General features: G+C 38.5%; 2 protein-coding genes across 11 annotated transcripts in view; one reads left to right on the plus strand and one right to left on the minus strand.

Annotated features, from left to right (window-relative positions):
• LOC122888750 (glucocorticoid receptor) overlaps nt 1-5,167 on the plus strand; it is a 66,309-nt gene extending 61,142 nt beyond the window's left edge. For all 3 annotated transcript variants that reach the window (XM_044223558.1, XM_044223559.1, XM_044223560.1), the window contains one exon: nt 404-5,167. In XM_044223558.1, coding sequence (XP_044079493.1) covers nt 404-556 — 153 coding nt within the window. In that variant the 3' untranslated portion in view covers nt 557-5,167. The remainder of the gene's footprint in view (nt 1-403) is intronic.
• A 949-nt stretch (nt 5,168-6,116) lies between these two features.
• Nucleotides 6,117-27,031, minus strand: part of LOC122888751 (rho GTPase-activating protein 26-like) — a 105,813-nt gene continuing 84,898 nt past the window's right edge. For 3 of the 8 annotated variants that reach the window (XM_044223563.1, XM_044223562.1, XM_044223561.1), the window contains 4 exons: nt 12,891-12,926; nt 12,628-12,738; nt 11,458-11,549; nt 6,117-8,270 (listed from right to left, as the gene is read on the minus strand). In XM_044223563.1, coding sequence (XP_044079498.1) covers nt 8,182-8,270; nt 11,458-11,549; nt 12,628-12,738; nt 12,891-12,926 — 328 coding nt within the window. In that variant the 3' untranslated portion in view covers nt 6,117-8,181. Of the gene's footprint in view, nt 8,271-11,457; nt 11,550-12,089; nt 12,215-12,627; nt 12,739-12,890; nt 12,927-22,682; nt 22,723-22,912; nt 23,045-24,040; nt 24,153-24,267; nt 24,330-27,031 lie in introns of those variants that run through there. The other 5 variants (XR_006380774.1, XR_006380775.1, XM_044223564.1 and 2 more) reach the window with 5 other exon arrangements.

The following is a 27,031-nucleotide window of genomic DNA, read 5'->3' on the forward strand; positions in this document are numbered from 1 at the left end:
GACATATACAGCATGCTTAGTGTTTTTCCTCTTCTTTGTTCTATATAGGATTTGCTACATGGAAAGAAGATGTGTCTAGCATTTGTGTACCATGGCTTCCTTTTATGCCTTTTTTCATACCAGCCAGTCTTTTTCTTTCATATCTTGTGGTTCAAGTGCATCAATAACTAACAACTTACGCTGAGTTCCCTGCACCATGCTAATTAGTGTAAAACCCTGAGGAATACACTCACAGATCCCACTAAGTGTCTATGTTTCAGTCAAATCATATTGCAGAAGACCTACTGTATATAGACCCAGGGCTAATATAAAGATAATCCTGCAAATTGAAAAAAAGGTTTTTAATATCTAATAGACTCTCACTAATCTGTCTGTGTCTCTGCCCCCTGGATGTCTCCTCCAGATGGTCGAGGGTCTTCTCCAGATCTGTTTCTACACCTTTGTGAATAAAACCCTCAGTGTGGAATTCCCAGAGATGCTGGCGGAGATCATCACCAACCAGATACCAAAATTCAAAGATGGGAGCGTCAAGCCTCTGCTGTTTCATCAGAAATGACTGCCTTAACCTGTGAAGCAATGCCTTAAACCCTGCCATGCCCGTGTACCTCTCTGCGGCCCCAAGCTTTCGCCCAGAGCCGTAAGCCTTTGCTTGTTCTGCCTCCTCTATCACTCTGATTCGACTCCTCGGTTTTCCCCGGCCCCCTCTAGGAGTTCTGCCACGCCCCTCAAGGCCTCAGCCATTCAGCCTAATCACGGAGCACAAACCTGTAGTATCACGCCTCGTAATCGGGTCCCAGGTTTGGCCAAACTACGGTAGGACACCCTACCCGCCGACCTGCAGCCCTTCTTCTTGGCTAACCAAGAAGAATTTGTCCTCCAGGGGAAATTTGTTGGCTCTGAATATCTCGTGGGCAGGATGCATTTTGGGCAATTTTTTTTTCCCAGCCCCCTCACCCCCTTCTCCGTCCATGGCCCTGTCCTTAAGTCTCTAATGCTTTTTCTTTTGGTAGCCGCTTGCCTCTCCTGCCTCCAGTGTTTCATTGCTGTTTTCACTGACAGGCCAACACCTAGAAACACCTTTTCCTCCCTCGACATGGCACCTAATATACTGTCCAACTCTAAAGAGTTCGCCCCAAGTTCAAACCTACGGTTCCTCTGCTCACCAACCCAGCTTGTCTCTGTTTGCCCTTCCCAGCTCCACTGTGCAGAGAATGTAGTGAGTGTTTGCTTGTTGTGGTTTCCAGAGGACTGTTGGCGATAAAGGGGATAAACAAAAACACTGAAAAATTAGAAACATACTCTGACATGAGAGAATCGTGTTTTTCTTCTGGACCCAAGGACATTGAGGATGAACTATTTTCAGCTGTGAATCAGTTATCTCTTCTGAAATGACATAAATCAGTTTTATATACCTGACCAATGGAAGAAAAAAAGAAAAACAGCTAGAGGAATATTCTTCATTTATTTTATGCAGACACGCATTTCTGCAAAAGTCACGCTTACCCATACATACAAAGCATACGCCGACACACATTCACTCAGCAAAATGTTTAGACAGGATGTATCTGAGAAGGGAAAAACAGTGCCTTTTAGCTTTTAAAGCTCTTCATAGCAATCCTCTCTAAACCGTTGTGTTTTTTTTGTATAAGAGTCTAACCTTAACATACTTCCACATATTTTTTCTGTTTTAGTTTTTCCACGCTGGCAATTCTGGTTTTCTTTCCAAGCTGCTATTTTGCTGTTTTTAATGTGGGCAGCTCTCTCTGTTCTGATCCCCAGACATGCATGTAAGGAAGACAGCCTATGGTACAGATTAGAAATGTTTGGAGCAGTGTGAAATAGTAAGATCTTCATTTTTAGGTCTTAAAAAGTTTGATAATCACATTTGAAAAAAAAAAAAAAGTTGTTGAAGTCCCAAAACACATTTCATTATGTGTCTCTTTTTCCCATGTAAAGTAACAAATATAACGTTGAATACTCATCCAAATACTTTCTCTCTAACAAGCTTGTGAGAAGCTGCAGCTTTGTATTAAATGGACACCACTGGAATTTAAATAAGGCATAGCTGATGTTTTGTAATATTTAGCGATTTAAATATTAGAATTTAGATCTTGGAATAAATCAATGAGTTGTTAATTGGAATGGAATTTTTTTACGAACTTTTTATTCAGATGCAATCGCACACATGGGGGTTTTAGAACTAAATAGCCTTTGGAAAAAACATCCAAGGTGTTTGGGTGTTAGTAAATAGCCATATTGATTCAAGCAAACCTGGCTTGAAGTCCAAAATGTCCTTTCATTGCCAGCTGCATTCATACTGAGGTTCTAGTTTAGTAAATGGTTTCATACAACTTTATTAAATTAAAATGTGGTTTCATGGAGCTCCACTTGGAGTGACTTACTTAGCCAGACTGCCTGTTCCCACCTCAGAAATCACAGCAAGGTCAAATAAGAGTGGAAATAACTCCTGATGTGTGTTGTAATCTAACAGGAGTACAACATTGGTTGGATTTTCTAAGATAAGGTATCATGAACACAGTAACTGCTAGACAATTTTTAAACCAGTTTACTAACTGACTCCATCTGAAATTTAACATTTGACATAATTAACATCACCATGTAGTACTCCTGATAGGTAAACAAAAAGCACATTATTATTGACTAAAAATACCATTTCAGATTAAATATACCCTTTCAGCTTTGTCTCGAAGTGTTTGCACAAACACGAACAGGGGTTGTTATTAAGTTGTTGAGATCAACATGGCTGAAAAGGTAAATAAATAATATATATATACATATAGCCTACTGTATATATTTGTTTTGTATATGAGATGTGACATCCATAACTGATGGAGCCTCTGTTCTCAGCACAGGATTCCACCTTAAAATTAAAATATTTTTGAAAGAAGATGCAGTTTGGCCCAAATAATTTGTAAATCAAAGCTCAGGCTATGAGTGACTACATCACTTGGATGTGTTCCACTAGTGCCAAATGTAATAGCAGGTTTTTACTGTTTGTCTTTTCCTGGAGATGTGAAGAAGAGTGATTATTCAGTTGGCATTCGACATTATGTGGTTTTTGTAACTTTGCTTGAGGGTGCTCATTTATGAGAAAGATCATAGTTTCATGTCACACCTACACCAGCTTAAAAGTACTGATTGTTATCATCCAAGTAAGTGTATGATTTTTTTTGGAGATGCACAAAATGTCTACTGCTGTCAAACAGGTGGTGGTCAGCATTTGGTACATTTGTAATGTGAAAACATGTTCGTACCAGCTTTAGTGATGGCCAAAGCAAAATACATTAACATCGCAGTTGTACGTTGGCTTCTGCTGGAAGCGCAAACAAACACTCCCCCCTCTTAGCAGACGCGGGTTCTATTTTCCTCAGTGTTTCTTGTAACTGCCAGGCCTTTCTGTATAAAATGTCGACCGTAGAGATTTTCAGCTGTTTACTCTGAATGGTACTCGTCCCTCCGGAGCGCATAACTCTGACTGGCAGTTACTCAACGAGATAGCAGGTTGCCATAGAGACCAGTCATTTGTGTGTTGCTTACAGCTAACAGCACAGCAGGCTCTGGACGCATACAAGCCACTATTCAACAAGAGGCATCATGCTTTTAATCAGCCATTCTGCCAAAGGATGGTCACTCACAGCAGGGTTCGTTTCATGTACAGTGGTCGTTCAGCTTCACCCACTAACTCCCATGGCCTTGTGCTGTAAAGAGCATGGGCTGGTTGTTGCTCATTGTTGATTATTCTGGGGAGGATTTGAATAAACTGTCTATTTGTTTGGGTGACTTTTGCATACAGTATTACATTTTTTTCCCAGGTGGTGGTGCTTTAGAAAACCAGCTTTAACGCGTAGATGTAACCATATTCCTGCTCCTTTCTAAATGGCCATAGGTGTATATAGCAGCGCCGACATATCCAGTGCAATGTAAACAGTGTCTATTATTACAAAATATTTTTACATGGACACAACCTCTATACTCCTATACATTTTACCTTTCATGTTCGACTAAAGGCCTTGCGAAAGGGGGACAGAGAGCCATAGAAATAAGATTTCAAATCAGGAAATAGATAAACCCTTAACAAATATCAGTGCTTTTGGAGATTAATCTATTGTAAAAAAAAAAAAAAAAAAAAAAAGAAGGAAAAAAAAGACTATTTTCTGCAATTTTAAATACATCAGCTTGATTGTCTTTGATATGAATAATTTTACCCAATCCTTTTTGTACATTGAACGAGTCAAGAAAGTAAATATTTTCTGTTTGTTGGTTGATGTTTGATAAAGGTAGACGTGTTGAATACATTAGGAAGTGTTAAACATGTTTGTCTTGTGAAGTAAATGTAAATTCTACGAGTCAATGGGAAAGTCTACATGAATGCTCACTGTGTTTTAAAGTTATAAGGAAACGAGGGGGAGGGAGGGATGGAAGGTGAGACGGACTGGAGGTTTTTGTATTTTATAAGAGTGACCAAAGCAGAAGAGGGGGGAAAAAGATTTAACAAACAGAAGTATTCAAGCAGTTACATTTTAAGTAGCACTTATTATCCAACGTCTAGTACTTCTTATTTTATTTGAAAGGTATCTTTTGTAAAGGTCCAAGCTTTGGATCCCATGTATATTGTTTTTGAGGATTTACTGGTCACTTTAAAATAGAAAACAAAACAAAAAAAGTTGAATCTCTGTGTGAAAGTAAATCTATCAGAGCCTGACGGAATTGCACTACCCTTATACTGGTTGATAAATTCTATTTTGTATAAAATACATGCAAATATTATCTTTTAAAGATAAAGGGCAGATCATGTTTCACTGGTACATATGGCTATGGATTTCATTGAAGTCTGTTTTGTTCGTATTTCAGTTATGTAAACGTAATCCAATGTAAAAACAAACAAAAAATATAAAATGTTTGTTTAAAAAACAATAGTTTGTTTTACTTCTGTATTACACTTCTTCTGTAGTCAGTGTCAATATTTTCACCTATTTGATTAAATGTTGAATTAAGTTATCTGTGTTGTTCTTTGACATTGGACTTGGCATCGTGTTGATAACAACTGATGATATTTTTGTCATCAATGGTTGAAAGTGGAAATTTGGAAGAACTGATTTTAGTTCAAACATCTTACACAATAAAGTTTCCTGTTTTTCAACACTCAGCCCCAGTGGTTTTATTTTTCCTCTCAAAAAATTGCCTGGAAATGTCAGTAATTACCTGTACTAAAGTGTAAAACTGATCATTTAAAGGAATAGTTGGATACTTTGGGAAATACACTTATTCACTTTCTTGCTGCGCATTAGATGAGAAGATCGATACCACTCTGTCTGTGTGTTAAGTATGGAGCAAGAGTTGGAAGGCAATTGTATTTGCTTAGCATAAAGACAAAGCAGGGGGAAACGGCTTAGCCTGGCTTTGTCCAAAGTTTACAATGACACTTACCAACACCTCCACGCCACACCTCCTTACCCCCATATGTTAATTAGTGAGGTTTAGAGGTGTTGTTAGACATATATTTGAACTTTGGACAGAGCCAGGCTAGCCATTTACCCCAGCTTCCAAACTTGGTAAGCTAAGCTAACCGCCTCCTGACTCGCACAGACAAGACTTTGGTATCGACCTCCTCATCTAACTTTCAGCAAAAGTGAATGTGTATTTTGCAAAATGTCAGAACTCTTCCTTTTAAAAGTAGAAAAAGCCTGAGTTCCTGTAGTACAGGACTTTGAGGGGCAAGACAACAGACAGATTTATTATATACCAGTGTTAGGGAAAGAATTAAAAGGCCAGAGTGATGAAAAATGATAAAGGTCTAAAATGCAACTTTTCTTGGTCCTGTACTTTCTTTAAACTTTGATTTAATCTCAGCTGCACATTTACATTAGCAGATTTTGCTACAATTGGATCCAATATTTGGACATGTTTAAAATCATGCAGTTTAGATCAACAAATGTACTAGAAGTTCTAATTACGGTGGAACCACAAGTGTAACGACAATTTATGTGATCTAAACAAAGTGCTGGCCCATGCCAAGGCACGGCGAAATTCATTTATAAACAGTATAAACATTCAAGCCAGGCACTAAATCCGAAAGAAAAATCAAAGACCCCAGCTGCAGCTGTTGAACATTTATCTTTAATTCTGCACAATCTTGTCAATTCACGGAAACATCTGAAAGAATATTTAAGGCTGTAGATAGACTTAAATGATACAAAAATCTGGGCAACAAAGATGGAATTAAGGAATTAAGTTAGTATGCTAAAAATACAAAATATAAAATTTCATACTTAAAAAAATTATACCTTATCAAATGCTGTGTATTTATTTACAATGTTGATAAAACACCTCAAAATGAATACAGTTCAGAATTGCGCCTTTAAGAAAATCTCATAAATAAGAGGTTCAGATATGAACAAAGTAGTCTCATTTCACATTTGTTTGTTGTTTTTTTTACTCTCCCATTTGATTTTCCTGTTAAAATGCTAAAATGTTCTTTCAATGTTCTGTCCTAAAAGAAAAAATTAAGTTCAACAAAAAAACTTTTTTTCCCCCCACTTGGTGAACAGACGTTCAGAACAGACGTTCACCAAGTGGTTAAAAGAAAGAGTTCATCTTTGACTCATGAAATGAGCCCCAAAGCAGACCAGCTTTCATATACATATCTGAACCATTCTGAAAAATTAATGATTTCTCTTTTCTTTACATTTGGATCCAGAGCCAAATGTAAATGTCCGTCCTATTTAGATAATTACATTATTAGGTCATGACGTACACAACGGACGACTGTGTCATATTTTGACTTTGAAACGACTTCAATTGTTTGCTCACTCCATGCTGTCGAAGATTAAAGCATCTGCAGTAACTGACTGATTGAATCCGCATGATGGTTAAAACTAGGAGAAAAAGATCCAGGTTTAAAATAAATACTTATGATCAATCATATGTATTTCTGAAGTAAGGTTGAAAAAAAAAAACATTGATGGTTTAGAACATCAGTGCTCTGTGATGTGAAAAATACAACATCCTGGTTGATGAGAATTCCCTGAATTGAATGAAATAAAGCAAACATGACTCAACACATATATACGATACTGGATCCAATTATTTCCAACAATCAAAAAATATCTAAGCTGGGGAAGCAGAGTGAGGACTCACAGCTGGGCTTGTTTTAACCAGCCGGAATCAGTCGTCACTCCTACGCAGCATTGTAAACCGCTGATCTGCTTGTGGAGCTTGTTTGAAATTTTTCACATTTTTTGTGAGGGCTCTGCAGGGAGAGGCATTATAAATAAGGATAAACCCAAAGCTGACCTTTCAGCCAACTGTTTTCAAAACGACCTCATCCTGTGCTGATCTGCCCTGGGGCTCCTGCTGCTGAACTGGAGCTCTGAAACATTAGCTAGGTTAAGTCTTGTCCTGGGGAATTACCGGACCGCCACAGCGAGTGCTCACAAATACATTTACAGCCGTACAACAAAACCCAATCATTTAAATCTGCTTTAAAAACTGCAGTCCCCCAATGGGATTAGCAATCAAACCGCGCACAGTGAGGAGGTGAACTAGCAAGCCCAAAGTTAAAGGCCACTTGCTTTGTATTATGTTCCCTATCATCATCTCCATCATCTCAGCAGGAAGATGATAAAAAGAGGAGACGCTGAAGCAGTGGCAGCGCAGTTCAAATTCATAAAGGGCTAAAAAATCACAAGCCTCACATGTCATAAATTTCAACTCATTTATACAAGTGATTTTCTCTTAAATCACTTCCCTCCCAATCCACTTTTCTCTCTTTCACACACACACACACACACACATTCCAGATTCATTACCACATCATCTTCACCAAGACTTGGGAAGTCATCCACATTAATCCAATAACAGCCGGAAACCACAGTGGGACTCGTCTTTTTTTTTTTTTTTCTCCAGTGCAATTCATGGGTCTCTCCACAGTCTGCTTCGTTCCTGCGTTATATCCATTTGATATGTTTCTGCTTGGTCCAGTTTCAATTCCCAGTCTAGTCAAGACAAGAGCGGCCTTATCAACAATGGTCCAGTTCAGTATAGTATACGATCGAATAGAGTCAGTTCAGTCTTGTGCAGTCAAATCTAGTCATCTACAGTCCAGTTTGGTCAACTCCTGTCCAGTATCGTCCAGTTCAGAGTCTTTTTCTTGGCCCTGGACTATAAAAACTCCACATAGTTTTCTGGTATCAGTCCTGTTCGGCCGTCCAGAGTCCCTTCCAGCCAACCAGGCTCTCTGGAGGTATGAACTGGAGAGAGAGAGAAAGAAAACATTGTTTTTGTTTAAACATCTCAAGATAGAGGGAAAAATATCCATAAATGTGTCACTTAAACATGTGGACTGAACACGTGCACACAAGGACATGTGCAGATAGTGTGAGAGAGAAAGAGTGGAGGAATGGGGGTTGAGAGACAGATGCAAGTGTTATGTTTCTAAATATTTTGAGTGGACAACTCTGGCAGCAACATCACACACAAATAGCTTATTCACTTTCATTCTCACTTATTAAAGTGAGAATGAAATATGTGCCTGGATGAGTGATGTCATCTCCAAACTGGGGTGTTTCCTACAGTATCAACTATTTTCATCAACTGTAATGAAGGTGAGAACTAGCTAACTACTGAAATGATATTTTGGTAAAAGGTATAAAACCAAACAACTAACTGATTATGGTTATAAATTACTAAAGCAGCTTGTGGTTTGCTATTGAGGAGTCTACTGAATCAATTCCATCAAACTAAAATCGTTAGGTAATCACATTCATTTCATTTGTCCTTGTCCTCTAAACACTCTTTTTTTATACAGTTGTGATGCTATCAGAAAGGTGCATATATACCACTGTATAGCCTAACAGTAATGCAGGGAAAGTTGTCAGGCCATGGACAGTCTAATCTAAAGGAACTACTTGGGTTAAAAGCACTTTTATTTTTATTTTTACTATTATATTTTTAGGAGATACATATACATACTTCCGATTTTGCAAGATAAACAATATAATGTTATCTTCGACATTCCTTAAACCAGTATTAATTGATCCCCCATTTGGGGGAAGAAGAAGAAGCTATAAACACAACATTGAAATATTATGGCCTTATAAAGTTGATATGGTCAATATATTAGCAAGCAATTTGGCCGTTTGGTGCTGTGCAGGTAGCATATAGTGGGTTTATCACAGCTGCCCGCTGCTGCTGGAAACACGGTTGATGAGAGTGAACGAAAATAGTAAAGTTGTGGGCCAAAAAAACAGAACAATGAGCTGAAAGATGATATAAAGCTCTGTAGAGCTGAGGGGAACTGCAGAGCAACCGATTTTCAAATTACACAGAGTCATGTGACCCATTTGAGTCATTGATGATAAAAAAAATATTGATTAGTGCAGCTTTAATGTTAAGACGTTAACAATAAACGTGAATTTGTGTTCACCAATTATTAATTTGAGAGCATAAATTATTAATTTGAGAGGAAGAATCAAGTAATTGGAAAATACAAATTAGTAATTTGTGCACAGGAATTATTCATTATAATTGATAGCGAGTTGGTTGCAGTGGGAAAAAAAGTCCATATTTCCATTTTTGTGTATTGTTTCATGCTCTGAATATTAACGTATTACAAAATCCAATTATTTCTCTGCCGTTGTACACTGCTGCGATATTCCTCCATTTTCTGTTGATCGAGTGTGAGGCACAAAGACGGGATGTATACGTGTGTGAAGTTCAGCTTATAAAATGAAATCCAAATGAAAGGCTGATTTAGATTTGAGTATATTGTATACATGTCCCAACAGCTTTCTTGACTAATACTGAAGAGCTTGACATGTATTAACTACAACAATACTTCAATTTTGAGGAAGCAATGTAATTGAATTGATTGCTGTGGCGTGAAGTATATTGTAATGTTCTGGTTAAAGATCCACTAAACAAGATATGGCAAAATATGGCTAAAACACAGGAAGTTTGCTGCAGAAGTAAATTGTGTGCTCACCACATTTTGTCCTCACAGGGAATCTAACTCAAAAATGCTGCAGACCACGCTACCACAGAGTTACATCAAAGACAGAAACCAAATGTGAGCTGAACACGACAGTGCACAAGGTTTTCGTCTGTCTTTGTTCTTCATAGATCTGCCTGATTTAAACAATGTAAAAAAAATCCTTTGAATTCAGTTTGAGCAACAAAATATGAATCAAAACTCTGGTGATATTCTGTATAACAGCTAAGACATTCTGGACAAGCAGTATGAGCTCCTTTGGGACAGCTGGGATGCTCCGTCCTTGGCTAGCCATGAGCAGACTGGAGTGTTAAGATACCATTGTAGGGATTACATGTCCCTAAAGGTCACATTTTGACCCAAAGGGCTCCGATGACACTGCTCTGCCTTACATAACCCGCAATAGCCTTAACGCAGCTAACTCTATTTAGGGTCTGGGGGTCTGAGAGACCATGTGTCGACTGGCATGACCAAAAAAGTGAATCCCTACCAATCTAGAGAATGTGTTTCCCTGCAGGGAATTACACCTTACCGTGATAACTATTCAGTTCAACTTCCTGATAACGAGTGAAGCAGCATAAGTACTGTATAAGCTGTTTTATTATCCTTAAAGTTGTGCAAATGTGGTCTTCATTAGGAAAGTTGAGGCAAACAAAACTGTGGGGAGATAAATGTGATTTACAGTTTTGGGAGCTTGAATTTGGAGAGGCTGAAATTAGGCTGGAGAGGACCCCGAGACTGTCTATATCGAGATTCCTATACAGAGGGGAGGCGGAAAGGAAAGAAACAAAGGAAAGGAAGCCATTGAAAAATAGAAATATTATTTTCAGTACTTTCCTGTGTCATCCTTTGGGTTACTTTCATATATATACTTGCTTTTTGCCCAAAACAAAGCAAATGACTCCTCAGATCTGAAAGATATTAAGTGCTTGGCTATGTGCAAAAGCAAGGCATTGCACTTGACTGCATCTGTTACAGTCTAGTCTGCTTGCCAGCCTCTAATATTATCTGGAGAAGTGCGCAATAAGAGCAAGTGCACATCCAAGCTTATTTTAAAGCCAGGTGCTGGCTAAAAATACACTTAACAAACTCCACCTTCTGCTTCCCTCCAACATGATCACCACACCTTACTAAAGGAAAAATGTCAGGGAACCATTTCATTCATTCATTATAAAAATATGATGGTAGTCAAAATATATTGTAGTCAAGGGAAAATGGTGTTAAAATCCTTCCAGTTATAATTTTTTGGGCACAATACCTTGACTACTTGGATGAATTTAAACATATTTTCAACCCCAACGATGAAATCCAACACCAAGGCTAAATGAAGTGCAGCAAACTCCCAAGGCTGTCTTTTCATTTTGACAGTAATTATTTGTTTCTATACAAACATGAACCCACATTCTTTCCTTTTTCCATTCAGCTGGCAAGTCCAGAGCCTGACTCACCATTCTCAAAGATGGTCCCAGCGATGAAGGACAGCTCGGAGTCATGCTCTGCCTTGCAGGCATACAGTGCTCGAGCCTTCCTGCCCGCAATACTGGAGACAATAAGAGAGTGAGAGAGAGACAGTAGGTTCTGGACTGGTTTAGACAACTTTCAGTTCGAAACAATGCTTAATTTAGACACCTCAAAGTAGACCTAAAGTAACACGTTAAGTTACACAAACCACAGACAGGTCATTACTTTATACAAACTGTTTTATAAGTACCAAGCGGCTATATTCACAAATGATAAAGGATGCTTTCCAGCACTAGTCAAACTTTATGTAAGTGATCTTTTTGGACTGTTACTGATTTCCAGTTCTAGTGTTTGCCTTTTTATTGGACACATAATGGCCATATATTTCAAATTTATACAGAATCAGGGTCTGCTGCAGAATCTGCTAACTGTCATGCAGGTAGTGGTTGAAGGAGGGTGCAAGGCAATGGCAAAGAATGCTTAAAACATAAAGCACTGTAATGTAATGACAGGCACTGTATGTCTGCCAACAGGTGAGTTGAGTAACTGCATCTGATTAAGGTGCATTTTTATTCCATTTTAAATAGAGGAACGTAATGAAGAATGACTACTGCCTGACCTGTGTAAAAATACATCCTTGATCCAAGGTGATATATTGCTCCCCTGAGGAGCAATTTAGCTTTTATAATTCCCTCCTTTCATTGGAAACGTCTGAGGTCATGTGAAGTGTCTTGCTCAAGGACACTGTAGTAGGGAAGATGATTGCAGCAGTTAGCCTTTGGGTTAAAGAGCTTTTTCTTGAATTACCTTGCTGTTCTTCATGAATTCAAAGTAAACTGGCAACAGTCGAGACATCTGGCATGATGAACTTTTAAGAGCTACTTAAGACAATAATAGCAAATTAGCATACCACTAACAGCAATCAAATAATTTCCTGAATAGTACGTGATGAGTGCTTGAATCAAATTTCCAGGCACTCCAACATCTCCAGAACTGGAATTTCTTGTATGTAAGATATACAAATATCAATTTTTTCATTCCTCTCTTCACTGCGTCGCTGGAGAACGAGTTTCCAAGCACAACTACAGTCTTCTAATGCGTCACTGTGATTAGCGACAAGCTGTTAATAATTCATTACAAAAACAATGTGGACCAACCTGACAGGGGAGGAGTCACTGGAGGCAGAGGACGTCGGCTGTGGACTTGATGGAGCCGAGAACATCGGCCAGGAGGGAGAACGTGGTGAGGTGGGGCTGGGAGACATCGCGCTAATGGACACATACCCACAAAATGTGCAATTTAAAGCATTGACCGTATTATACCGATTAAAACAAATAATGATTTACATATGCAGACAGTTCTGGACATTATCAGCTGTGACCAGAGTGGCAATCTTAAATTACAGACGCATTTTTCTTACCTAGTTGGTATGCTGCCGCGACTCTTTGGGTTCAGCCTGGAAACACAAGATGAATTAAAAACCAAGATGAAGTAATCCATCCTAATCAATGAGCCATAAGGTTAAGTACTAAAATGTTTCTGGACTTGGAAAAACAAAGGTAAGCTATTTTAACAAACCTAATATTAATTTAGACATTATGCCTCAAAAGAGATTATGTTACTGAGGGATTTTCCCTTCTCGCTGTTCTTTCACTGAGGTCTACACAAGGAATAAATGACAAGTCCGCAGAGTAGACCTCCAAGCGTGCTTGGCAAAAAAAGTTAAAGTTAAAATAAAACCCAAATCATTTAGCTGCAAGGAGAAACTGACTCCTTAATAGGTCTCAATGGGTGTCACTTAATGTGATCCAGCCCTGACTAAAATAACAATCTTATAAGAAGGCTAATAGCCATGATGAAGAAAATGGGACATTCTGGTGTGCTTCCAAAGTCAAAACAAATAAAGGATTTAGCTGACTTCACCATGGATACACTTGGCCCCAACATGATTCTGGTACCTGGTCAATATATGAACTAAGTTCTGCATTTTACAGTCTGTAGAGAGTGGGGACAGGCATGTCGTGACATCATATCCTTACAGACAAAATTAATATTTAGATTTAGATACTGTAACTACACATAGTTGTAGTGGGACTCTTTCCAAATTTAGGGAAGAGTGTATCTACAGTAATCTAATTTAATTTCAAAATGGTCAGTTGACATGATGCTGTAAAATATATATCTCATCCTTCTATCTAACCAAGCTGTGTGCCTTCATCTATCCATTTGTCATTCCATCCATCTAATCTCAGGCTGCAAGATGCTGGTGAACTGACACTGTCAGCAGCCACACACACACACACACACACACACACACACACACCGACCATTTTGATCATTCAAGTCTCAGTTTCTCTCTCAGAAATGATATGCAGGCTGCTATCCATCACAGATTGCCCTTAAAGATGAATAATGGTCGAGAATGAGAGGTGAAAGGCACAGAGAGAGAGACATAAGATTGGAGGGAGGAAGCAGCAAGCGTAATGAAGGGAGAAAGCAAAGAAAATGTATTCATAGTCAATCAAATTACGTAAAGGCAAGACCAGGTTTTGCATCAAGCTTTGAGATAATTTTCCTTGACAAGTATTTTTTTATGATTAACATATACGCAACCATCGCAGAAAAATCTTCATAAACAAAACCAGGAGAGTCATGAGGAGACCGAATGCCCACCACTTTGCATTCACACAACAGCACTGACAAAACTCATCCAGGCTGTTGTGCATCATGACTGATGACGTGTTTCAGGCTCAAAGAGGAGATTTTCTGCTCCCTCTGCTTCTCCATTATTTCATATGAACTGAAATAATACTGAGGTTTAGCAAGGTTTCACTTAAAGGGATAGTTTGGGTTTTTTGAAGTGGGGTTGTATGAGGTAGTTATCGATAGTCAGTGTATTACCTACAGTAGATGGGGGTCGGTGCGGAACAAGTTTAGAGAAGCAGACAGCTGCTCAGCCACAGACGCTCAGCTCTTCTTCTTTTCCTTTCGGCTGTTCCCTTTCAGGGGTCGCCACAGCGAATCATTTGCCTCCATCTAACCCTGTCCTCTGCATCCTCTTCACTCACACCAATTAACTTCATGTCCTCTCTCACTACATCCATAAATCTCCTCTTTGGTCTTCCTCTAGATCTCCTGCCTGGCAGCTCCATCCTCAGCATCCTTCTACCAATATATTCACAGTCTCTCCTCTGAACATGTCCAAACCACCTCAATCTGGCCTCTCTGACTTTATCTCCGAAACGTCTAACATGAGCTGTCCCTCTGATGTACTCATTCCTGATCCTGTCCATCCTCGTCACTCCCAAAGAGAACCTCAACATCTAAAGCTCTGCTACCTCCAGCTCTGCCTCTTGTCTTTTCTTCAGTGCCACTGTCTCACACCTTTCATTCTTGCTGATACTCTTATCACACAACACACCTGACGCTTTTCTCCACCCGTTCCAACCTGCTTGTACTCGCCTCTTCACCTCTTTTCCACAGTCAACTCTGCTCCCTGTAACCTCACCGTTCCACCTGGGTCCCTCTCATTGACAGACGCTCAGCTCTGTATTGTTATAAATGGGGACAGTAATACATATTTTAACCTCCAAAAAACGTTCAACCTAAAAAAAAAATCAATATCAGTCTAAGCGTACGCTACAGACTGATACTGACTATCGATAAGTACCTCATACAACCCCACTTTAAAAAAAATATCCCTTTAATGTTCAGTATACAGTACATCTATAGATGCAGCCACTTGCCTGATACTAAGACAATTTGTCTACATTATCCAAAGGCTTCCAAACTGCTTTTTGAGCCTTTTTCTCCTGATTCATTCACTAAGGGGATTTAAGACGTGAAATCAACAGGGTTCCTACCTTTGAATAGATATAACTGATCAGTCTATTAAGTTTAAAATATACTCAGTGGCACCCAGACTGCCACAATAATCAACGACATTTTGTTGCAAGAATTGAGCTAACTGGTGCTACTGAAGCTAATAGTGCTGATGTTCAGTTGTATTCACAAAGGGGTTTATACAAGTGAAGGTGTGGAACAAAAACGCTCTCCAAAAGCAGAGCACAGCTACTTAACCAAAGCCCACTGCTAGATAGATTTTGAATATGGTCGAAGACTTTGTTTGAAATGATGCAAGTATCCAGCAGCCATGCGAGTAGGTGGAAAGTACTGGGACTTTGAGTGCTTTGGTTTGTATATTTCAGCATACAGTTTCAAATTCAAGTATTAGAACAAGCAGAGAACAAGCAGCAAAAATATGGTAACATTTGGGGAGAATGAATAGTTTTTTTGGTCACTTGGTTAACCAAGTTAAACACAACATTGACATATTATCAGCTCATGTGCTAGCAAACAGTTGCTTATTTATCTGGAGTTGACTTGTTTCAGGCCACCTGGTGAATGCAAGTCAAATAACCACCCTCCTTTTAGCTCTGGTTTGCTCTCCACCAACTCCTGAGAAAAATATTGGGCTCTCTAGTGGCTAAATGCTCCACTATGTTCACCAGCTAGTTGGTAAGTTTGTCTGTCTGCTATTTGGTGGTGTACCAAAAAAGTAAAGCTGCAGGCTGTAAAACCAAAACAACAAGCTGAAAAGATGCTAAAATGCTCTGTAGTGCTGAGGGGAACTGCAGAGTCAGGTGAATTCTTTGTGGATTTGTCACTATGAGCAACTCCTTTCACATGATACATAGTAATTTCATCCATTATTAATATAAAAATATTGATCAGAGCAGGTTTAAGGTTTATCATTGGAAAAATCATTGGAGGTACTGTGCATACACATGATTAGCAAAAGCAGAATATTACTCTATTCTCCTTCCAGGGTCAGATATTTCACTCCCTATTCACTGTTATTTTACAGCACATAGGTGAATCATGGCATTAGTGTTTCTTATCTACCACTGCACATAATATAAACTCATTCATAGCAGGGCCCCCCTTTTCTGATTCTGATTTTTATAGCTTTTTTGATGAAGTGAAATGTAGTTGCCATAGTAACACAGCTATATCCTAAGGGAGAATCATGGTCTGTCTCTCTTTAGGAACAAACGTATGATCCACTTCAATAACCACAATTAACACTGTCACTCATTCAATAACACAAAGAGAAGTGATAAATGTATCTTCTTTGCACATACTGAAAGGAGTCCATCTGCTGAAGCCAATAATGCACTCCAGCAGATAATATTGGCTTAAACTCTGCAGTGGAATTACATGTTGCCAAGTGACAAATATAGACAGAGTGATGGATTTTAGGTGGAAAGTTCATTCTTGACCTTGAAAACAGCAGTTGCCAAAACAATTTCACCACATGGTCCACTCAGTGGCTTTCCATCGTATCACACGAATGAAGGATGGTTGAGCTAAAAGCGTTTTGTGAATCTTGGAAAGACTATCAACTTTATAGACTGACTTTGTGAAATTAATCTCCTGGTTTGAAATTCTCAATTTTCAATGTTTTGAACTGAGTGTTAAGCAGATGGAGCTCTGACTGATATCCAAAATAGATTGGAAACAGAACAGGAAGTGAAATCTTTTTAAATCAGTGATACACTGTGAAACTGACCTGTTTTGTTTGGGTGTTTTTTGCCCTTGACAGATCACAATATTGGTACATGAACTGCAAACAAGCTCAGTCAAGCATATTCAAGGCATTCTACCAATGTAGCTTTAACATTGTAGGTCTTATCTGTTTTTCACCATAAAGTACTGGATTCATGTCCTTTCTTGTATTTAATTTCAATGGAATTTTGTTTCATATTTTAGACCTCCAATTTAAAGAAAAACCAGCAAAAAGTTGTGGTTGTGTTCCTTATTTATTTATTAAAACTGTCAGTTTGAGTGATTGTCTCAATGATCCACATTCTCTCTCCATTTGTCACTCACTGCTTGTCAATGCACGTTCTCTCTCAACTGCTTCCTCTGTTTCAATTTCTTTCTGTCCTATCTAGCTCCTTCTAACCCATTCTTCTACTCCAGCAGAGCTGCTGAAAGAGACGAGGAGGGATGATTTCCAGCTGACAATCAAGATATTTGATTGAAAATATAGATCAATAGTGTTTTCTTTCCTCTGCTTTGGAAAGACTGAATTTTTCCACTTTCTAAGATAAGAGTTCACATTTGCCAGCATATTGCAAAAACAAAAAAGGCAAATATCACCAGTTACAAAGTGAATCAACTTGTTTCAGGTGAATATAGTCTCCCCATCACACTTGCAGCACATTTGACAGCTGTTTTAATTAAACCGATGTCTTGTCTATCCCCCCTCCACCTGACAGGCCATCAATTCACGATGCAAAGACAAAGCTGCCTACAATGACAGCATGCATCTAAAATTTATGGACAATGCATGTTAGCAATGATGAACGTTTTACAGCCTTGATACTAAAAGCAACAATCTCAAATTAAAGTGTAATCTGCTGAAGTTTTAAATGCTGTTGCACTGCAACAACAGCATGTAGTTCTTGTCCTCAACTTGGCCAATGTGACAGTTCTCCTGTTGATCACATCTCTTACAGTGTCGAATGCCATGTCTTTTTAAACAAATGACAGTTTAAGTTTATAACCTTGAGAAGATCCCTTAAGTAGGAATGTGTAGCAAAATAAATCTGTATGACCTGCATGATCTGCAAATATCAAGTTTGGACTCAAAAAAAGGCACAAGGGTGCAAAAGATATTTCAGTAATGAGCATCATAAATTTTAGTTGCTACTGTTTGTCACAGAGGTGTCGCTGAGCCCAGCATTATCTCTGTGTTTTCGCAATGAAAGCAAGATGCTGTGAATTACAGCAATACAGAGGACAGACAAGAGGTCAGAAAAGTTAGGTTGGTCAATAAACTGTGCTGCTTCTTTCTATATAAATAATGACTTGAATGAATATGATGCTTTGATGCCACTATCTCATCTTTTTACTTTACAGTTGAACACTTTTACCTCTAAATTCTCAAACTAATTTACCTAATGGCAGAGAGAACCAGGCCTGTATTTTTGTCATTTTATTCCTACTTTCCCCTGCATCCCAGTTAATGCAAACTCTAAAGAGAAGAACAAAATGAAGACTTTAAAGTGGCCTAGTCAAACTCATGACTTGAATCCTATTGAGACGCTGTAGCATGACCTTAAAAAGGCAGTTCATGCTCGAAAACCCTCCAATGTGGCTGAATTACAACAATTCTGCAGATGAATGGGCCAAAATTCCTCCACAGCGCTGTAAAAGACTTATTGCAAGTTATTGCAAACGCTTGATTGTAGTTGTTGCTGCTAAGGGTGGCACAACCAGTTATTAGGTTTAGAGGGCAATCACACAGGGCCATGTAGGTTTGGATTTTGTTTTCCCTTAATAATAACAACCTTCATTTAAAAACTGCATTTTGTGTTTTCTTGTGTTATCTTTGACTACTATTTAAATTTGTTTGATGATCTGAAACATTTGAGTGTGACAAACATGCAAAAAAATAAGGAATCAGGAAGGGGACAAACACTTTTCACACCACTGTATAACTATTGTCTTGATCATTTCAGTGTAATGTCCATTTTAACAGCACTAATTACAGTATTTCAGTACTCTGAGTTTCTCTTCTCTAACAGAAATACTGTTTTCATTCACCAAATAATTCCAGTCCTTTCACTGGGTTGAGGGGTTGAGTTTAATTGACAGCAGCTTAACATTAATTGGGAAAAAAACAGAAATGTGAAAAAACTGGACTTAGGTGGATGAAACTGGTATTTCTGTTGAAAATAGAAACTCAAAGTAGCAAAGTGGTGAGTATAACACGATTGTTGTTGTACTGATGGAATTAGTGCTGTGGAATTGTGCATTATGCTAAATTTAAGACAAACAGGGTGTAGGGTATCCATCCAATAAACTTCTACAGGTGCTAGATCAAAAAGCAAACTAAAGGTAAGAATCAGACAAAAGATCAGCGCACTGCACTAATAGCTCCCAGCAATTGAAAAATTGAGCAATGTTTTGATCTAACAGAGATCTTTGTCAAGCTTTGTCAAAACACCATCACAAAGCAGAACAAGCAATATATAGAACACACACATTCATCACTCAGGTGATTGATCTGCATGACTGAGAGTCAATCTACTCTCAAGCTGGACCATTCAGAGCAGAGCTGGACAACACTGCCTGATACTCCCACATTGGGGACAAAGCATGCCTCCATGAAAAGGGCAAAAACAAACTAGAAACATTAAGATCAATATTATACAGGCACATATTAAATCCAACATATCAGAAGTTGAGTCAAATATACTGTATATCATAAATCAAATAAATCATCCAGAAAAAAAAACAATTATTATAAAAACTACTATATAGAAAAATAGTAAAATGGGAAACAGTGATATATTACTTGCACATTTTTTTGTTATCAATACAGGCAAGTTCAGCCTAGCAATTTAATCCCTTAGGTGATAGAGTGTTATCGGTAAAAATATAGAATTTACCATGTGTGAGCCCTTGTAGTAGGCTACAGGTAATTTCACCCCCTCGATATTTTGACTGTTGATGTGGAGTTGTCATTATGATCATCATAATCCAAACAGATAAAGTTGGAACAAGTCACACTCATAATGCAGCTTGAGGTGGTAATCAGCGTTACAGGAACTCTTAACTGATGAAATTATATTTACAGAGTTGCAGATGGGAAGGCAAGCCACTGAAGAAGGTAGAGAACAGAAAATGTCACAGATAGGAAGTCTACATAGAACTTTCTCTGATCTTAATGCTTCTGGCAAACTTTAAAATATCCAATGTTATCAGTTTTGCAGCTTTAAAACCCATTTCAAAACTTAAGTTGAATCCCTCATGAGCGACTGCCAGTGCTCAGTGTAATATCCGAAGATCTAAGAGTGTGAGAGAGAGGGACGTATTGTGTCTGTATTGTGCTGAAGGCAAAAAAAGAGGAAAAAATAAATTGGGAACGAGAGAAAATATCAAGAAGCAGCTCATCAGTAAAAGCAGCAGAAGCAGACACATGACCTGGTGACTGGCACTGCTATGACTGTGTGTAAATGGGTGTTGGGGGTAAATGCTGTGGGGAGGAAATATTTCTATGACAGGTTTCCTAGAAAATGTTCTACTCAAAATGGAGATTTATTTTCAGTCTCTCACCTATGGTGTGTGTTGGTTTTGTGTGTGTGTGTGTGTGTGTGTGTGTGTGTGTGTGGGGATTCAATTTTACAGCTCTCTTTCTCACTCTATCTCTTTTTTTTTTTGCTTTTCTCTCAAATGCTACATAAACAGGAGGAATAAATAAAAAAATTCACTGACTTTCCCCAAGGGACACAGAAAGACAGAAAGAGATGTTTTGCCACTTCCACATTATTACATCCGGTTATAGGTCAAGTCCACGGGGTCAGCAGTCATATTAATCACATATGCTAGTCTATAGTGTGTTACAGACTCAGAGGTCAGACAGCAATCTTCTACTTACTCATTTCTATATTAGCGCACTAGCCTCATTTGCCAATTTGACTTTGTTTTTTAGTTCTTTTTCTTTTTTTAAATATTTATTTCTCCTGCATTACTAGAGAGAGTTATGGGGATGCGATTTGTTTGTGAAAGAATTTAAAAGAGATATTTTTAAAGAGGTGTGAAGAGACCTCCAGGCATTTCACACCTGACAACAAACTATGAAATGAAGAAACCCTGACCAGTGGTCAGGGTGGCAAAACTGAAAATAACATCTGCCACAGGGGAATGCGGGGCTTTTGAAGGCCCAGTTGTTAACTTCCGACCTTTGTACTTCTCTCTTGTCTGTGATGAGGGTGCAGGCTGGCTTTTCTTAGAAATTCATGATGTTTGGCTTTGAGAGATTGAGAAAACATGGTCTGGGCTGGGATCCGAGTCAGTTACCCCAGACAGACCCTGTGTGCTGTTTGTTAAAAAATAGAGGCAATTTATGCTGTAAATGGGCTTTAATAAATCAGAACTTGGGCATCCTTGAGCTATTGAAAAAGTTTGTTCAAAGGAGAACTACTGATCCTTAACTTTGCATATAAAACAGGTTTTGTTGCAGGGATTTAAAGGGGTACTCCAGCAATTTAGTATTTGCACTTCCATTACAGTACATTGAGGGACTTGCAAAATACAGAATTAAAATAGAAAAGTCAAAATCGAAGAGTGGCCGAGATATCCTGACTTTTAGTTCCTAGTATGAGTGAAGCTCCAAAAACACTGGATACTACACTACCCACAATGCAACTCTACAACGTCTCCTTGTTAAAGTCTGTGTAAAGGAAATTCTGAAATTTGTTTCTAAACACATTATAAATGTTAGAAATGTATTGCTTAAAACATTTTACAAAGACTGTTAACTATGTAGTACTGAATTGTGGAGTTAGACCGTTGAACAGTTTTTCACCATTTTTGTGTTCAGGATTTTTTGGGCGGGGCTGAAATCATGGAGCCACTGAGCATGGCCCCTCCCCTAACACTAATAATAACTAGAGTGCATTAGCATCAGTGGTTCATGCTCAATCGTGAGTTACAGTCATTACCGTTAGTTACAGCGTACATGTTGCTTGCTAACTATGCTTTCCTCCCGCCAATGCATATTCCCGTGAGAATGTGGATGTGAGAATTTACGAAACAGCTCTGTCTCCTTATTTAAATTTCCCAAAAATGATGACATCAAGAAGACGTGGAATGATTTTGTGAAGAGCCTTCATCCTCCCATCCTGCCAACAACTGGTGCCATCGTCAGCAGTACCTGTACACCAATAAGTGTAAGTTGTCTTGTGTGCTTATGTTATAATTACAGTAGGTAGTCCACAGTAACTCTACTAAATTCTGCAACCCCATAACGTGATTTTACATAGTGTAACATTAGCCTAACATAATTTTCATGTAAACTAGCTAACGTTACTGCATGTAATGTTAATCCATTGGAAAATATACTGCTAATCCACAAAAGATGGGTAATATTGTATGTGCATCAATTTAGCTATGGCAAGGAATTATATGTAGATCGGGATTGAAAACATTGACTACGGGAGACGTGCCTTCCCGGGAGGGTGTAAAATTAGCTAACCAAAAGCAGGTGATTATTTTGCTTTGCAATGTAGAATTATGGATCTTCCAGCCACATTGGTGGGTAACGATAGTCACATGGTAAAAAAAAAGCATCAGCCGCGAAGTGAAACTATTTAATAAATTGAGAGAGAAAGACATGGAGAGGGATTTTCCAGCCTACCTCCTGCCTCAGTCCATCCCTGCACTAGAGCCCCACCAGCCTCAAAAAAAAAGTCAGTTGTGACAAACATACAAACATACCATTACTCAAAAACTGATTGACAGCTGTCCAAGACTTCTATGAAATTTATTAAAAGTGTATTGAATAAATAATTGTGTACATAACACATTACCAAAGAATTACAATACAAGACTTTTTAAATTTAAATGGGAGGTTTAAAGCCTGCGTACTCCCCATCTTCATCCAGGTACTCCTGATGAATACGGCGCACAACACAAGAAGGTATGACAACCCTGTTGTGCTTTCCCAGGTATCCCCAGCGCCAGGAAACAAAACATCTGTAGGCCAGGTAGCGAGCACAACTGTAATGACAAAATAACAACAAAATGTCGTCATGTGGCAATTTTATATTTATCTAGGTTTGCTTTGGGTAGGTGGTCAGTTGTTTTTGTTTTGTTTTTTCAGTGAATTTTCATGACCATAGAGCAAAATTTTCAGAATGATTATCCCATTAATGCATGTTACTAACTCTATATTTTATCTCTCCCGTAGATTTGTGCTTTCTCGTCAGCAAATATTCAGCAAATATTTCTGCCTCCGGAGCTGCGGAGTCTGGATCTGTGATTGTGGGCCTCCTGCTGGAACAGTGCTGCTGTCTCTATGGTGGAGAGAAGGTGGTGTGGCTCAGATCCTACTTAGTGGACATCACCTGAAGCTGCATAATTGTCTTTCTGGATCCATCCTCTTCACTTATGTTTTACAATCGACATTTTGTCATCATAATTGTATATACTGTGATTTTCTGTTGTGAATCTATTCTGTACACACGACATCTATTGCATGTCTGTCCATCCTGGGAGAGGGATCCCTCCTCTGCTGTTCTTCCTGAGGTTTCTGCCATTTTTTCCCCGTTTTTTGGGGGAGTTTTTCCTCATTCAATTCGAGGTTCTAAGGACAGAGGGTGTCGTATATTGTACAGATTCTAAAGCCATTTGAGGCAATTTGTGATATTGGACTGTTTGAATAAAACTGACCTTACTTGACTAATGTATGTGTTAGTGCAACATCATTATACTTTGTTTGCCTATTTAAAGCTAATTTTATTGTTTTCGGTGCACATTGATCCTCAAGATACTGTAACGTAGTGAACTCTCCCATAGTTTATTTATACACAGATCCATGTATACATTAATCAACATCACTAATATGATTGCAAAAACAGTGCGACTTGAGGTTCTTGAGTCCTAAACCTTACCAGTTTTTGAAAGACAGGCATACCATTTGATCAACACAAATGAAATTTCTACACATTCAAAATCAAAAAAAATATTTTATTGTCTAACTTACACAGCTCTTTCCTTCATCTTCATCATTTTGCAGGGAGTAAGGGTTCAGGCAGACAGGCTCAAGGCCTAGATGAAGTGTCATACACCGTGGCTCTTCAGGAAGCTCTCCACATCTATTCTGAATCTGTTGGAGTTTGTGTTATAAAGTGTTTTAGTGCTAGACATCTAATACTCTACTGGTTGTGTATTCATACTTTTATTGATCATTGTGGAAGATACATTTGTTTATCTTTACATACAGCATTAAGGTCTTTGCAGCAGACATTCTCATCCTCTTGTCCTACATCCTCCACAGGTACACCTGTATAATACAGTTTAATTCACAGTGTGACTAAAGATATTGTCAATCATTTGAGTTGTCAATTCTATATTATGAACAACCGTACATAAAAGTGATCTGGACAGTGTGTTTTGCAATGATGATATTCAGCAATCCACACTAAAGCAGTCAGAAGAACTGCAACTATGTGTAGTTGAAGATGGGTTTAAAATGAAAGGAAAAACCAAGTGTCTTATATGGAGTCAGGCTACCACGAGCCTCCAAAACAGCTTCAGTGCTACTATGGATCCACAAGATCTTCCCTCATATTATATATATCATTGTCTTACATGTTAGTCCAAAATCTTCCATATGTGTGAAACTGCATTAAGATCTGGTTACTGTAAAGGCTGTAGTATTTTATTCACATAATTTTCATACTTAATATGCAACATAACTAAAACCATGATGGCTGTCAGTTTGATCTGTGACAGATAATAAAAATAATCTGCTAAAGTGGCAACATATGTTTTATTCTGTTATTTATTGGTAGCCTAACTTTATGTGGCTATTCATGCTAGCCATGCTAGTTATATATTGCTAACTTGCATAAAAGGGAGAGAAAAAAATTACCATTGTGTTGCAGACCGAGAGGGACGAGATTGATTCTCGGGTAGCTGGTCATTGTCCTCTGAACTGGATTCTGACTCTGGAGGCTCAAACTTGTATGGCCGGGCATACTTTCCTTGGACAGCTGTGGACTTGTACCGGTCACGCAGACACACGCAGTTCCATTCATACTACATTGAGGGTCCACATAGCTCTGGCGTTCCACACCTCAGAATATTTGCAGCAAAGTATAGCGGCATGTTACAGATTGGGCTGTAGCAACGTGTCACTGATTATTCCTGATTTGTGCCAAGCTCTATGGAGTAGCCTGCTGCCGGAGTTTGTTGCCTTCTTGTCCCAAGCACAGTGGGTGGACACAGCACAAGATTTCTGAATGATTTGTAACTTTCCACTGTGTTTGGGCGCCATTGATGGAAAGCATGTACAAATCGTACAAATCAAAGCACTTCCAAAGTTCGGCAGCAACTACTTCAACTGCAAACGGACCCGGGCCATTGTTCTTGCTTATCTCGAGCATGCGCAGTTGGTGCGGACCCCTATGTGGACATCCGTGCGGACATGGGGCAGATGACGACATTTACGTCATGTAGACCAAAGTGGACCCTCACAAACATGCATAAAGTATGAATTAGGCTTTAAACCCCCCCTCCCTGGTAATCCATGTCTTTCAAATTTCTCACCCCCAGTTTGTAATCCAAGACCGTAGAAGAAGAATTTGTAGCCCAAGCTGAGATAACCTTGATGACCTCACTATGACATCATCAGGGTTATATTTTTAACTTTAGAAAGCTGCCTCCAGAGCCACAGAAAACATTATACAACTGTTTTCACTGGCTGTGTAGTACTCCACATCATGAGTAAACTGATCTTCATGTGTAAAAATGAGTGTCCCTTTAACTGGTCAAACTTTATATGGATAGGCAAATATACTGCTACTTATTTCACTATAAAGAGACTTATGTATTACTATTACAATGTAAAAAGTAGTTTTCATTGTATTCATGTTCAAGGTAACAATGTGTGGGTGAACTTTAAATAGACAAACAACTCTTTTGGCTCTTGACCTCAGTTAGACTCCTGCTTGAACTTAAACCTCCATGATGTTAAGGCTCTATGTCTCTATCAGAATATTTTTAGAAAACTCAAACTCAAAGCCACATATCAGCTAATTCAATAAAATTCTAAATTATTCTGTCCACTATCCTGCATTCATCCTTTAGTTACACATTTCAAGGACAACATGGCCATTGTGCACAAACAAAATATCTGTTGGAATGATTCTATTTTTTTGTGCTAACAGAGGAAAAATCAATTTTCGCAAGCTGTCAGGAGGATTGCCACTCTTTTCAAGAACATTTTACTGAGCATCCTGACAACAAAATTTGTCATGCATTCCTTCCCCATAAGTGTACTTAAGGTAAAGTGGCAGTTTTGGGGGGTTTTTTGTGAACATTTTTGATGAGATGCAGTCAACAGTTTTTCAAGAAAGACATCATCAATTATTTTGATGCAAATATCAAACCTTCCATAACAGAATGTGCATTGTGTCATCAGTAAAGAATGAGTAGCAAAATACATATATATTTATATGAGAGTCTGGCTTATTACTGTCAACCAACATTGGAACTAATACTGGGCTTCCAAGGGCAATTTGTCTGAGATGTATGTTTCTTTGCCTTCAAGTTAGATTGATTTCATTACTCTTTGGTTTAATCTCTTTTTCAGTCTTTGTGCTAAGACTAGACAAGCTGAACCTACACACAGAGATCAAATTGATTACTATGGATTTTGCATCCTCTCATTTGACTAAGTAATTAAGATGACACAAACAAATTTCCCACAATGTGGGATTGTTGCCTTAAAAGGACAACCTGGCACAATCTTGAGAATCTCACCATATCTATCTTGGCCTTGGCAGCTCCTTGGAGATTCACACTTCACTGACTACTCCAGCCAGAAAGCTTTGGAAATACACTTTCTCTAACCTCCAATGTGTAGAGTTTTCTTTGTGGTTGGTTGTCGAGAAGCTGAAAATCACCCAACAGCTCTACTGTAGCTTTAAATCTAAAATAAAATCTGCTACGGTGTGTCTTGTTCACACTGAGCTCGTACAG

The sequence above is a fragment of the Siniperca chuatsi genome, linkage group LG14, assembly GCF_020085105.1.
Source record: "Siniperca chuatsi isolate FFG_IHB_CAS linkage group LG14, ASM2008510v1, whole genome shotgun sequence".
Taxonomy (NCBI): Eukaryota; Metazoa; Chordata; class Actinopteri; order Centrarchiformes; family Sinipercidae; genus Siniperca; species Siniperca chuatsi.